Consider the following 15,822-nt stretch of genomic DNA (forward strand, 5'->3'; position numbering starts at 1 on the left):
ATATATGTTGTAATTAAATGTACGCAACAATTTTTATGTATTGAATAAGGTGGACCCAAATTATAATAAAAGTTGTAAACATAAAGCTGAAAATTACAGGCCAGTCAGTCTGACGTATTACATATAAGTTTCGGGAAAGCATTATTATTTTAGACGTGTTTACAAAATTAATAATTGGTTCCGTAAGTTAAGAACTTCATGTTTTATCCATATTGACATGTAATTAGGAGAATAGGTATGAGGTTATCTGCCTTTTAATACACTATAAACTTAAGTAAAATGACAAAGAGAGTGTCCGGTTTCATCCCAACCAGGGGTCATGCTCAGACTTATAATTCTAAACATCGGCTAATCTTACAAAATATGTACAGTCGTTTAAATCTGTTACCGTATACATTACCACAAGACATACAACTACTTTAAAATATGTAATGACAAAATAGAACACACTTAAAACACCAGATGTAAAACTCAAAGAATAAAAGTTTTTTTGTAAATTGGCCACTTGTAAACAAGTTCTGTTGGACTGGAAGTCTAAAGTGCATCACTCAGTTCACATTTATTCATTGTATGTGTCCCATTTGTTGGTAGTACCAGTTTAAATAGTAAAATGATCTAAAGACTTTGTGATTTTACTTATAGTGTATTGAAAGGTGGATAACTTCATATTTATTCTCTTATCAACTGGTTCAATAGAAGGCAGTTTGGGTTTAGGAAAGGAGAAGATGGTAGTGTTTCACGTTGGTACCAACAACGTAAGACAAGCAGGTATAAGTACCAACATAGTTGGGGATGTGTGGGACCTGGTAAATGCAGCACGTTGGTACCAACAACGTAAGACAAGCAGGTATAAGTACCAACATAGTTGGGGATGTGTGGGACCTGGTAAATGCAGCACGGGTGAAGTTTAAGGAAGCGGAGTTTGTTATCAGTGGAATACTGTGTAGGAGAGATACTAACTGGAAGGTGATTGGGATTTAAATGAGACTATAGAGTGGGTATGTGGAAAACTGGGAGTGAGATTTCTAGATCCTAATGGGTGGGTAGGAGATAGGGATCTGCGCTCAGATGGCCTTCCCTTAAACCACAGTGGTACATATAAGTTAGAAATTTTTTTTAGAAGGGTTATAGGGAGGTACATTCAGGGAAACGGGGTGGCCTAGGGAGCAGTGATAAGGGAACAGGGAACTGGAAATCAAGTAGGCATGACATAAAAATGTTAGTCCTGAACTGCAGAAGTATTGTAAAGAAAGGAATGGATATTGTAATAGGAGTTGAATCATGGCTGAGAAATGATATAATGGATGCAGAAATTTTCTCACAGAACTGGAGTGTGTATCGTAGAGATAGGACAGGAATAGTAGGAGGGGGGAGTATTCATTCTGGTGAAAGAAGAATTTGTAAGCTACAAAAAAGTTAAAGATGACAAACATGAAACTCTAGGTGTAAGGCTCATCTCTAAAGATAATAGGCAAATTGATGTCTTTGGAGTGTACAGACTGGGAAAGGATAGCGCAGACGCTGATTCAGAATTATTTAATAAGATAATCAGCTATGTGGGAAACGATAAGGAAAGGAACAAGATTGCAGCGGGTGACCTAAATTTACCAAATGTCAATTGGGAAGGTAATGTGAACGAGAGGAAGCTTGACCAACAGATGGCCAATAAGTTAACATGGGAAGGGCATATGATTCAGAAAGTGATGGAACCAACTAGAGGGAAGAATATTCTGGATGTGGTGCTGTTAAAACCAGATGAGCTCTATAGGGAAACCCAAGTAATAGATGGTATTTGTGATCACAAAGCTGTTTTTGTGGTAGTTAAAAATAAATGTGAAAGGAAGATATTTAAATTAAGACTATTAGGCAGTACGATATGGCTGATAAAACAGGCATGAGGGAGTTTGAAAAAGTAAATATGATCAGTGGAAAACTGTAAATATAAATGTAAACAGACTCTGGGATGGGTTTAAAGCAATTGTTGAGGAATGTGAATATAGGTTTGTACCTTTAAAGGTGGTAAGGAATGGTAAAGACCCACCTTATTATAATAGAGAAATAAAGAGACTAAGAAGGAGGTGCAGACTGGAAAGAAATAGAGTTAGCAATGGCTGTGGAAGAAAGGAGAAATTGAAGGAACTTCCTAGGAAACTGAATCTAGCAAAGAAGTCAGCTAAGGATAACAAGATGGCAAGCATAATAGTCATGCAAATTTTAGTGAAAAATGGAAGGGTATGTATAGGTACTTTAAAGCAGAAACAGGTTTCAAGAAGGACATTCCAGGAATCATTAATGGACAAGGGGAGTGTGTATGTGAGGATCTTCAGAAGGCAGAAGAATTCAGTCAGCAGTATGTAAAGATTGTTGGTTACAAGGGATATGTCCAGATAGAGGAGGTAACTAATGCTAAAGAAGTATTAGAATTTACATATAATAAAAATGACACTTACAATAAGATACAAAAGTTGAAAGCTAGAAAAGCGGCTGGAATTGATAAGATTTCTGGAGATATGGAGAGATGGGAACATGGACAGCAGGCAGGCAGTGATATGATGATACCTGGGGCTAAAAGTCAGGTTGTGAGTTTCACAAATAGGAAAATTTCTCTCAGTTTTAAATACTGCGTTGATGGGGTGAAAGTACCTTTTAGGGATCACTGTAGGCCTAAATATCTAGGTGTTAATATAAGGAAAGATCTTCATTGGGGTAATCACATAAATGGGATTGTAAATAAAGGGTACAGATCTCTGCACATGGTTATGAGGGTGTTTAGGGGTTGTACTAAGGATGTAAAGGAGAGGGCATAAAAGTCTCTGGCAAGACCCCAACTAGAGTATGGTTCCAGTGTATGGGAACTTCACCGGGGCAAGTTATGAATCTCATTCCGTATTGACTGTTATCACTTTACAAAAGAAAATATTTATAAAATCCTCCTATCAATACAATTCAAGTCATCTGTTAGATGAAGCAAAGTCTATACATGTTTCAGCCTAATCTCAAGGCCATCTTCAGTAGTAAAACAATTATTACATAATATACAAACAAATTAAAAAACGTAATGATGTGAAATGACAGTGATCATGATAAGTGAGTTAAAAACACATTGAGGTGCAAAGTCCTCTCGTCTAATAGATCTTGCTGCCTGTTAAATAAAACATTATGCTGAGGAGTGTAGTGAGACCGTCAATACTACGAATAAAACGTGTAACATCTGTAATGAGAAAAAGGAATATATGAGTGGATGAAGAACAAGTTAAAAATGATGTACGAAAAGAAAACTCATATGACTTACTTGTAACTAAAAGTTGTCGTCTCGAATGGAGATGACCTTGTCGGTCTCAAGTCACATTGACAACTAAGCCTGTGTGTGGCTTACTGTGTGTCTGTGTCGATGTGGTTGGGAGGGGTAATGGAGGGGGAGGGGCAGGGAGGGAGGGACGTTGTGATTCGCGGAAGGAGGGTGTTGATGGAAGGGCGGGTCTTGTTCTAGAATGTTGGTAGTGAAACTCTTTTTTATTAATGAACTGTTCGCAGAACTTCTCTTTATGGGAAGATTGTTTTTCTAAGGTGGTCTTGGGTCTATTTCTAAATTTATTGAGAATTTTTTTCACGAAAGCTTTACTGAAACCATTACCTTCGGCTATTGCATAAATGGTGTTGATTTCCTTTCTAAAATTCTTACGGGATAAGGGAACATTAAGAGCTCTGAAAATCATACTGTTGTAAGCTGTCTTCTTCTGTGTCCCTGGGTGTAGAGAAGTTTGATGGATTGTGTTTACTGTGTGAGTGGGCTTCCTGTAAATATTAAATTCACCACATTTACCTTTAATAATAATAATATATATCCTATTTCAAACATCTTTAAAAAGCACAAGTTAAAAGTAGCTTTCAAGACCGTTCACACCAATACAAAAATGTTTTTTAATTCTCATACTGTTAACAGCAAAAAAATTTCTAACTCTGGAATATACAAATTAAAATGCCAATCATGTCTTTCAACGTATATTGGGCAAACAGGCCACGGTTTCAATGTAAGATACTCCGAACATCTTAATGCCCTAAAGTATAATCGCTACTCAGCCATGAGCGAACATTGTAGAGAGAAAAATCATAAATACACAACAATTGATCAAGATTTAAAGATCCTGCATTACGAACAGAAAGGTCCCTTACTTAATATACTGGAGAATATATATATAGATATCGACCAATATAACAATCCCGTCTATAACATAAATGAAATCAACGAAAAGAAAAATATTTTATTGGAAACCTTTGTCCCGCTCATCTGCGAACAGTTCATTAATAAAAAAGAGTTTCACTACCGACATTCTAGAACAAGACTCGCCCTTCCATCAACACCCTCCTTCCGCGAATCACAACGTCCCTCCCTCCCTGCCCCTCCCCCTCCATTACCCCTCCCAACCACATCGACACAGACACACAGTAAGCCACACACAGGCTTAGTTGTCAATGTGACTTGAGACCGACAAGGTCATCTCCATTCGAGACGACAACTTTTAGTTACAAGTAAGTCATATGAGTTTTCTTTTCGTACATCATTTTTAACTTGTTCTTCATCCACTCATATATTCCTTTTTCTCATTACAGATGTTACACGTTTTATTCGTAGTATTGACGGTCTCACTACACTCCTCAGCATAATGTTTTATTTAACAGCCAGCAAGATCTATTAGACGAGAGGACTTTGCACCTCAATGTGTTTTTAACTCACTTATCATGATCACTGTCATTTCACATCATTACGTTTTTTAATTTGTTTGTATATTATGTAATAATTGTTTTACTACTGAAGATGGCCTTGAGATTAGGCTGAAACATGTATAGACTTTGCTTCATCTAACAGATGACTTGAATTGTATTGATAGGAGGATTTTATAAATATTTTCTTTTGTAAAGTAAAAACTTCACCGGGATTACTTGATTCAAGAACTGGGATATAGTACCACATCTGAAGTACTTATTTGATTATTGTTTGCAAGAAGGAGCTGTACCAAATGAGGGTTGCTATGGTAGCCCCTGTGCATAAAGGAAAGGGTGATAGACATAAAGCTAAAAATTACAGGCCGGTAAGTTTGACATGTATTGCATGTAAGCTTTGTTAAGGCATTCTTTCTGATTATATTAGACATGTTTGCAAAATTAATAACTGGTTCGATAGAAGGCAGTTCAGTTTTAGGAACAGTTATTCCACTGAAGCTCAACTTGTAAGATTCCAACAAGATATAGCAAATATCTTGGATTCAGAAGATCAAATGGACTGTATTGCGATTGACCTGTCTAAAGCATTTGGTAGGGTAGATCATGGGATACTTCTGGCTAAAATGAGTGCAATTGGACTAGATAAAAGTGTGACTGAGTGGTTTGCTATATTTCTAGAAAATAGAGCTCAGAGAATTAGAGTAGTCGAAGCTTATCTGACCCTGTAATAATTAAGATGGAAATTCCTCAAGGCAGTAATATTGTGCTTTTATTTTTTCTTATATGTATAAATGATATGAGTAATGAAGTGGAATCAGAGGTAAGGCTTTTTGCAGAGTATAGAGTAATAAATAAGTTACAAGATTGTGAGCAACTGCAACATGACCTCGATAATGTTGTGAGATGGACGGCAGGCAGTGGTATGATGATACCTGGGGTTAAAAGTCACGTTGTGAGTTTCACAAAGAGGAAAATTTCTCTCAGTTTTAATTACTGCATTGATGTGGTGAAAGTTCCTTTTGGAGATCGTAAGTATCTAGGTCAGGGCCTCTCAGGGTGCATGCGCGTGGTGCATGCACTGTGCACGGTGCAAAAGACGACTTCGCTTGGTTGACCAGAGTGCAGACCCCCCACTCCTCTCTCCCTACACCTGTCTCCCCGTTCGGCCTGTCTCCGCGTTCCTCACCTTCACTGCTGTTTCTCCCCCACTGCGAAATGTTTACGTGTGGTGAGCGGAGACGCTCAGTTGTATGGGACAAGGTTACCAGTGTTATTAAAAAAATTAAAAAAGTGAATTAGAAATACACATACATGTTTGAGAGGAATGTAAACCTAATTTAAAAAAAATGCAGAACCCGTAACCAAAATGAAAATGCTACAGTACTGGAACAAAACTCATTTGTGGATATAGAATGCTCTTCTTCAAGCTGTTTCAACTTCCTTAATTCTTTCTCTCTGACGTCTCCTATGATTTCACAATAATTTTCCGAATGTAGTCTGTTGTAGTGTCTTTCAATAGATGATTTTCTTACGCACGTAATTGTCGTCCCACAGATTAAGCATTTGGCGTTATCGTCACGACAAACAAACAAAAAAAATATACGAAAGTTCCCAGTTCGATTGAAATGGACTTTCGGAAGTCTTTGCTTTCTTCGAAACAGGTTGCTCCATTATTATGTTGTTGTCGTGCACTTGTCTATTTCACTGATAAACACGTCGTCTTCCACCAAGCGCTTCGTCGCTCTCAGCACACTACACCATCCGAGTCAAGCCGAGTTGAGGCGAAGCGTACCGATGCACAGTGCACAGAGCCTATGCACCTCGCTCTGCACGCGTGAGAGTTTGGGCGTTTGAGAGGCCCTGATCTAGGTGTTAATATAAGGAAGGATCTTCATTGGGGTAATCACATAAATGGGATTGTAAATAAAGGGTACAGATCTCTGCACATGGTTATGAGGGTGTTTAGGGGTTGTAGTAAGGATGTAAAAGAGAGGGCATAAAAGTCTCTGGTAAGACCCCAACTAGAGTATGGTTCCAGTGTATGGGAACATGAACAGAATTACTTGTTTCAAGAACTGAAAAAAATCCAAAGGAAAGCAACTCGATTTGTTCTTGGTGATTTCCGACAAAAGAGTAGCATTACAAAAATGTTGCAAAGTTTGGTCTGGGAAGAATTGGGAGAAAGAAGACTAGCTGCTCGACTAAGTGGTATGTTGATTTAGATGTTGATTCCCATAGGGAACTTCAAATATTTGTCCCAAATGAGTGAATTTATTATTATTATTATTATTATTATTATTATTATTATTATTATTATTATTATTATATAAGTGGTATGTATGCCTTTGCTGGCGGCACCTAGTGTTTACAGTGCACTATGTCTTCTGGTATGGGCTAGAGCAATCTTTTTACTTTCATTGATCTGTCTCCGCTTTATTCTTGGCTGTGACAAAATGAAAGTGACTGAGGTATGAGTGATGCTAGTAATGCCATTTCTTCTGCAGCCGGTCTCTGCTATGAATGGTGTGAAAATATTGCTCATAGGGTCGGTTGGTGTATGCATTTCAATGGGCTTGGCAGACTGATATGTAATAGCAACTTCTGGCTCGGTGAGGAAAGCAACGGGGAAACTACCTCACTCTTCACTTCCCTAGTACGTCTCTTCAGTGATGCCTAGACCATCTATTACAGCTGATGGCGGAGCTGTTGAGGATCCAGCCAGCCTTCGGGATGAGGACTAAACATACATACATACATACATACATACATACATACATACATAAGTGGTATGTTCCGAGCTGTCAGTGGAGAGATGGTGTGGAATGACATTAGTATACAAATAAGTTTGAGTGACGTGTTTAAAAGTGGAAAAGTTCATAATATGAAGATAAGGTTGGAATTAAAGAGGAAAAATTGGGATAAATATTAATTTATAGGGAGGGGAGTTTGGGATTGGAATAACTTACCAAGAGAGCTGTTCAATAAATTTTCAATTTCTTTGAAATCATTTAAGAAAAGGCTAGGAAAACAGGTAGGGAACAGATAGGGAATCTGCCACCTGGGTGACTGTCCTAAATGCAGATCAGTATTGATTGATTGATTGATTGATTGATTGATTGATTGATTGATATACCTTTTTAATTAGGGGAAATAGTGTTTGCACTTCTATTCTGTAAAATTGCTGTATGTGAAATCAAATTTAAAATTAAGTTGAAGAAGTTAAAATGTACTCCAGAGTCTTTGATTTATGTGTCTGGTGTTTCTGCATTTCTTGTGGCTTCTTAGCCCTTTTTTCTCCGTGTATTTATTTCATTGTATTTTATACACACTTTGGTAATTCAGCATATTTGTTTTTTAGGATGAAGATCATGCTGAAGAATCTCGCAGGGGATACCATTTCTATAGCTGTGCGTCCTGATGATACCTTTCGTGACTTGAAGACGAGAATTCAGAATGAATCTGGGGTGACTGTGGATCTTGACCAACTGCATTTTAAAGGAAGGAAGATAACTGATGACCAGTTTGTCACAAGCTATTTTCTTGATGGTAATTGTTCACTTTTGAAATGTTAACTCGTGGCTTCATCCAAATTTTTATGTATGTATTGTGTATGTATAAAAGAGGACTTCTAATGTATATCACGTTGAATGCCACATGCTTCCAAATGGTGACACACTGGCTTCAAATTTGAAATGGCATACCGGGTATGCACTAGCCAGCATCTTGGTACGTGTGCTAGGTACCAACTAATGAGCCCAACCTAGCACACTAGGGTAAAACGCTGGCAACTAGGAATGAGTTAGCTGGAAAATTTATAATGTCCAATAACGGACCATTTATATTGGTATTATAAATTTACTCATTCGGGACAAATATTTCAGATTCCCTATGGGAATCAGCATCTATATCATCTGATAGCCAACCAGGCATCAATTTTTGGTAAAGAGACAAAGTCTCTCATAGTGCATTGGCACTGCCGGTGGCTCAAAGTAGCTTACGCGTGGCCTCCACGGTATGCACTAGCCAGCGTCTTGGTAGGTGTGCTAGGTACCAACTGATGAGCCCAACCTAGCACACGAGAGCGAAACACTGGCAACCAGGAATGAGTTAGCTGGAAAATTTATAATGTCCAATAACTGACAATTTATATTGGTATTGTACATCGCTAGCCGTGACAACTGGTTGTACAGTGCCTGTGTGGAACGTCACTGTATCTTGGGAAATAGTGAAGAGAGAATGACATTCTGTTAGCCTCTACCGAAACGTTCCTCAAATTTGCAGAATAGCATCAAAACATGTGAGCCTTCGAATTCTTAGAAAGGCCATGGCTACTCAGTGGCAGAATTATAAGGTGTCTACTGTACCTGACTCTTAGTAAAATTAAGTTTTTAGACAGCAGGAATATTTTCGTGATGGATAGTCGTAAAGTTACGATAAACAGGTATTCCCGGCAGATTTTCAACAGGTTCTTGTCGATATTATGAAGCCAATTTTAAGTTAATGGTTATTAAACACTCAGAAATGTAGAATAATTGTGCAGCCGCAAGAAAATATGGCATAGGCCTAACTAAAGCCAATATTTGGTGTCAGCGTGAAGATAAAGATAGCTAAAAAAATGTGTACTGTACAAAAAATGCATTCGTGGTCCGCAACAAGGACGCTTTAAACAAGTCGAAAATGAAATTGTGAGGTATGTGCACGAAAAAAACAAGGGCGGAATGGCCATATCGTGGCGAAAAAACTCGTTTGTTGATCTTCAACGTCCGCGATTAGGCCTATACATTGCTAATCACTGAAGTTGGCTGAACCCAGCAAGCGAGACGTGTGTGTTACGGTAGCCAGTTATATCTGAGGCTGAGTAAAAGTACCATAACAGTTTTATAGACAGTAAGAATATTTTTCTGATGGATCGCCGTATTGTAGAGACACATGGAAATGGTGTTGCTGGCAAATTTTCAATGGGTTATCTTCAGTATTATGATGCAATCTTAAGTTAATGGTCATTAAACCTGCGGAAATAAAGAATAATTGTTTGGCCGCAAAAATTGCGGCATTACGAAAGCCAATGTTCGCTGTCTAAAAAATAGTCTAAAAATGCGTAATGTACTGTACCAAAGGCATTCATATGATTTTTACAAAGCACTTTTTGAGCCTGATTTAATTTTTTTGAAGGAAGTGGGGTTCGTCTTCCATTCGGAGAAATACGGCACTGTAATTTTTTCAGCATGCTCTTTCGCATAGTGTCGGATTTCAATAAAATAACACAAGTAAGCTGTAGTGTGGATGTCATCTGCGGAAACGCAAGTTTTGAACAAACTGATTGCCGTTTCATACCAATTTTAATGTGCATGGGTTCTTTTCCAATTTTTATACAAAATTTGGATATAACGACAATCCGCTATAGTGTGTAAATTTTCCGCCGTTGTGAATTCTCGCTATAACAGATTTCTACTTTACTATCGTATGGTGAGAGACAGTTCTCAAATTCTGAGTTGTCATGACACCCAATGGAGGCACAGCAGTGTTTTGGGCAATGTGCTTTTGAAGATCACCTGTGCCATTTCTGGTTATTACATTGATATTACGTGAAGAATGGAGTACATGACCCGTTCCTGCTATGTATTTCTACTTTGTGCCACCAAATGGTATCACAGTATTCTTCTAAAATCACTGACTGGCTTGTGAACCTTACAATTGTGTGCATCTAAATTATCATGTTATACATCAATATAAAGAAATGGTAGACATCGGTGATGTATTGGCTGAAAGCAGTATGATGACTCGGTGCTTCCCTGGAGGGGCCACGTATTGTTCTAACAACTGATGCCTGGTAAGGCCACAGATATGGTGTCAAAGAATTTAATCTGTGCAACAACACAGGGTACACCTACAAAACAAAAGTGTACGCTTTTAAAGGTACCTTCAACAATCACATTCCTAATTGAACTTGCGTACCGTACCCATATTTGGACTGTGGTCATTTATTCTGTGCCATCAATTACTTCACATCGAGAAGCTGAGATATCACTGGATTGTAAGATACACTTTATTGGCACGGCTAGGAAAAATAGAAAAAGTTTACCAAACGATGTTATAAATGCGAAGCTTAAATAGGTTAATATAAGCCGCTTGAAAATATTTTCAAACTACATAAGAACATTGTTTATCCGGCCCTCATTAATCCAGATCTCTGGTTTATCCGGATCGAAAATAATTACAATTTATTTTTATTTGTACAGTATTTCTTTTATGGAGTCAACTCTTCTTGACTGTCGTTTCCGCCAAGGATAGTTAAGGACAGGATTTGGAAGTAATTCTGCCATGGACTATCAAAGGTACTGTCCCAACATTCACGGGAATTGAAAATGGGAAACCATAGAAAACCATTCCCAGGATGGCCAGTGTGGGATTTGAACCCACGCTCTTCTGAATGCAACGCACTACTAATTCACTGATGGTGAATTTGAAAATGAAACCGGTGCTGCATCAGAAGAAACAGTGACTCATGGAAAGGCAATAATGCAGCTGGACAAACTGATGGCCTATTTAGAATCCCAGACTGAAACCACACTGGCAGAACTGATGATTGTAAAACGTCTGCATGCAAACGCTGTCCAACAGGAAAAAACTCGTACATTATTTTAGTGCATAAAACAGAGTCGTAAATGTAAGAAAAGTGTTCTTATATTTTTTTGTAGAATTGAAAAAAGTTACAGTATTACTGTACAACTTATGTTAAGGTAATAGGTTATATAACATGTAGGGCCTACTCTGTTTTTTATTTATCCGGATTATCCAGATTTTCAATAATCCGGATCAGTTCCGGTCCCACTTAATCCGAATAAACGAGGTTCTTGTGTACTGTAATAACATTATTCAACTGTAATATGAGTACTTTTTAGCAAATTTAAGAGTTTTTATAAATATTTGATTAACAGAGTTTGTGCTTCTTAGTGTGAATTTCCAAAGAAAGTTATCATATTTGGAATTCCTTGGGTGAATGGTCAGCTTCTCGGGGCCTTTGGCTCAGAGGGTCCCGCGTTCAGTTTCCAGTTGGGTTGGGGATTGTAATTCCATTTTTTTATTCCTTTGACTCGGAAACTGGGCGCTCATGTTTGTCCCAACACTCTCCTCTTTATAAACACTCGCAACACATCACACTACCAATCACCAAAGAGCCATGCAATAGTGAATACATCCACATAGGTTTGGTGATGGGAAGGGCATCTGGCCTATAAGGCTAAGTCTATATGTGCAACACATATTGCATCCGCAACCCCACCAGGGTGTGGGAAGGGCAATAGAATAATAATAATAATAAGTAGTAGTTCAGAATTTGTATTGCACATTCCAGCCCTTTATCATGACAATAACTAATTCTGTGACACCGCATGGCATCACGCTATATTTTATGTCTCCCAAAAAGTTGTGTGACATCATAATGCGTCACACATGTCCTTTGTTTGATGTCATACTGTATAGTACATCTTCTTTTTCTTCTTTCTTGGCCATATATGTACCCAAAAAAACAAGCACTCCCGAGCTCACTCAGGGTTGGCTCGTGTGACTCAGAGAGAGTATGTCCGACGTTCTTATATCAGATCTAATGGCACTTCACTTTTCCTTAAAGCAGCCTCAGCAGTTCGTTTCCATGTCGCCTTAGAACACCCTCTTCCTCTCTTTGGATCTCTGATGTCAATAGCTTTCTGTACTAAATGGTGTTCATTTCTTCTTCTGACGTGACCATACCAGCAGAGCTGTTTTTCCTCCATCTCGTCGCTGATGGGCACAACTTTAAAGGATCCTCACACATGCTCATTGCGCACTTTGTCATGCAGAGTAACTCCGACCATCGCAACATCCACATCTCTATGACAAATATTCGATGGTCATGCTTTTTCTGCCTTGCCCAACATTCGGAGCCATACATGAGGGTAGGCCAAGCAGGTTTTTTTTGTAAACTTTGCCCTTTAATTTGACTGGCATCCGCTTATCACACAGAACACCACTAAGAAACCGCCATTTCATCCAACGAACACTGATGCGGTGCTTGACATCTGCATCGATATTGCCATCAGTTTTGATGACTGATCCAAGATATTTGAACTTGTCGGTCATCATCAGTGGTTCTCCAGCAAGGAAGACAGTGTTGTGTGGGGCCCCTTGCCCTGGCTATGCAAAGTTGAACATATACTCTGTCTTCTTGCGACGTATTCTTAATCCATTTGCCTCTAGTATTACTCACCATCGTTCCAAGACTGCTTCAACCTCCTGACATGACTTACCAACCAAAACATTATTGTCTGCATAAAGTATAGTCCACGGCAGGTCTGTCATCAGTTGCTCTGTCAGGTAGTTGATAACATTGTTGAACAGTACTGGGCTCAGCGCCGACCCCTGATGTACACTAACATCAACATGGAAACTATCCGGAACACCTCCAGTGGTTTTCACCCTAGTAGATAGTCGTAGGTACACATCTTGGATCATCTTCACATACACCTCAGGAACTTTTTGATGTTGTAGTGCTGCCCAGACAATATCTCTAGGAACACGATTGAAGGCTTTATCCAGATCGATGGATACCGTATGGAGGTCTTTACGTTCCTCACAGTGTTTCTCAATCAAGATCCGCAGGGTCTGAATTGCGTCACTTGTTGATATACCTGATGTGAAACCACACTGGTTCCCGTGGATGTTAATCAAACCCTTGATGCAATCTCCTATTATGCGCTCCCAGATTTTGAGTGTGTGTGTGTGTGTGTGTGAAATTGAGTTTGATGCCTCAGTAATTCTCACATTCTCAGACCATCGCCCTTTTGCTTGTAGATGGAACAAGGAAGCTTTCACAAAACTGTTCTAGCATTGGAAATCCAGCGAGGATTTCGTTGAACAATTTCGTCAACCACTCATTTCCTTTGGCACCTAGGAATATTCAGTTGGAATATCCGGGCCAACCACTTTGCCATTCTTCATTTTTGACACAGCTACTGCAATGTTAGAAGGGGTGACTTCAGGCACGGGCCCCTCAACTGGACACAGCGAAGCTGCTCTGTCTCTTGGAAATTCCTCATTTAGTAACCCTTCGAAATACTTCTTCCAGCGGTTGTTAATGGCTTTATCATTAGTCAGTAATGTTCCCTGATCATCATGAATATATTTGGTGGTGACAGTATCCCTGGATTGTCTTTCGCGCTGAGCAGCAACCTTGTAGACCTGTTACATACCCTCTGGTGTCTCCAAGTCATCATAGAGACTTTTAGCTATTGCTACGACTCTCTTGGCCTGCTTTTTGATGATCTTATATTCTCTCTTTAAGTTATGCCCATTTTAGTTGTCTTTTTCTTTCCACCATATTTTAAACCAGGGTTGCAGTGGTAACAGAAATAGGCTGCAGACTCACTCATAATATGGCAAATTAAAGATGAACGAGCGTGTAACGGGTTACATACAAAGGATTTTCGTGTTAAAACAGGAAAACAATCGCATTAACTTAGTTGTAAGTATGTAAATGTCTCAATATACCACTGTATGTGTTAAGAAAATTCAACATCAGAAGGGTAAGAAAGCTGTACACCACATCTATAGCTAAATATTAGAATTATTTTGCTGTGTTACTGTAACTCAAGGGTTGATCAGTTATTTAAAATAGCTTTGTCAGTTGCATGGTTCATGTTTGTGGGTTACTGTAGTCACGTCCTAGTTCGTGAACCATGGACAACGGCTGAGTGGCCTAGTAAGTGGTCCTGAGAGTCGGGATACCAGTTGCTATGGAATGGGAGTGGGCATCTCGGACATATTCTGAGTTGTGGCCCTCCTTGTGCTCAGACGGCTAGGACTATACAATTCACCGGTGGTCCATAACCCGTTAGAGGAGAGATCCTCACTTGGACTATGTGCAAGTAGGGTAGCATCCTGCTTCATGAATTTACCGAGCTCAGAACAGTTTAAGCAAGCCTCGGACCTATGGGAGTAATGGAGTCCCACTCCCATTTGACAGGCGAGAGACTCCTTGGAAACAACAGGCGAACAAAATGGAATTCGATGGGGTGCTATCAATATTAATGGGGCTTATGGAAGAAAGAAGGTAGAACTGGCTGAGTCAGCAAAGAGGTTGCATCTGGATGTGCTAGGAGTAAGTGATATTCGGGTAAGGGGAGATAAAGAGGAGGAGCTAGGAGATTATAAAGTGTACTTGACTGGTGTTAGAAAGGGAAAGGCAGAGTCTGGGGTAGAGCTCTTTATCAGGAATACCATTGCACGCAACATAGTTTCTGTTAGGCACGTAAATGAGAGAATGATGTGGGTAGATTTGTCAGTTGGAGGAACTAGGACAAGAATTGTGTCCGTGTATTCACCATGCGAGGGTGCAGATGAGGATGAAGTTGACAAGTTTTATGAAGCATTGAGTGACATCGTGGTCAGGGTCAACAGCAAGGATAGAATAGTGCTAATGGGCGATTTCAATGCGAGAGTTGGGAATAGAACTGAAGGATACGAAAGGGCGATTGGTAAATGTGGGGAAGATACGGAAGCTAATGGGAATGGGAAGCGTTTGCTGGACTTATGTGCTAATGTGGGTTTAGCTGTTACGAATACATTCTTCAAGCATAAGGCTATTCACCGCTACACATGGGAGGCTAGGGGTACCAGATCCATAATAGACTGTATCTTAACAGACTTTGAATTCAGGAAATCTGTTAGGAATGTAAGAGTTTTCCGGGGATTTTTCGATGATACAGACCACTATCTGATCTGTAGTGAACTAAGTATCTCTAGGCCTAGGGTAGAGAAATTGAGATCTGTCTGCAAACGAATAAGGGTAGAAAATCTCCATGATGAGGAAATTAGACAGAAGTACATGGATATGATTAGTGAGAAGTTTTGGACAGTAGACAGTAAGCAGCTTCAGGATGTAGAAAGTGAATGGGTGGCATACATGGATGCTGTAGTAGAAACAGCAAGGGAATGCCTAGGAACAACTGTGTGTAAAGATGGGAAAAGGCGAACATCTTGGTGGAATGATGAAGTGAGAGCAGCCTGTAAACATAAAAAGAAGGCTTATCAGAAATGGCTCCAAGCAAGGGCCAAGGTAGACAG

The 15,822-nt window shown here is 39.3% G+C and overlaps 1 protein-coding gene across 1 annotated transcript in view; it reads left to right on the forward strand.

Moving 5' to 3' along the window:
• The window catches only part of LOC136868662 (zinc finger protein 665), a 163,853-nt gene that overhangs the window by 2,512 nt on the left and 145,519 nt on the right, over positions 1 to 15,822 (forward strand). Inside the window, exon 2 of the mRNA XM_067144791.2 lies at positions 8,081 to 8,268. Within this exon, the coding sequence (XP_067000892.1) occupies positions 8,082 to 8,268 (187 nt within the window). The 5' untranslated portion in view covers position 8,081. The remainder of the gene's footprint in view (positions 1 to 8,080; positions 8,269 to 15,822) is intronic.

This window comes from Anabrus simplex, chromosome 1, assembly GCF_040414725.1.
Source record: "Anabrus simplex isolate iqAnaSimp1 chromosome 1, ASM4041472v1, whole genome shotgun sequence".
Taxonomy (NCBI): domain Eukaryota; kingdom Metazoa; phylum Arthropoda; class Insecta; order Orthoptera; family Tettigoniidae; genus Anabrus; species Anabrus simplex.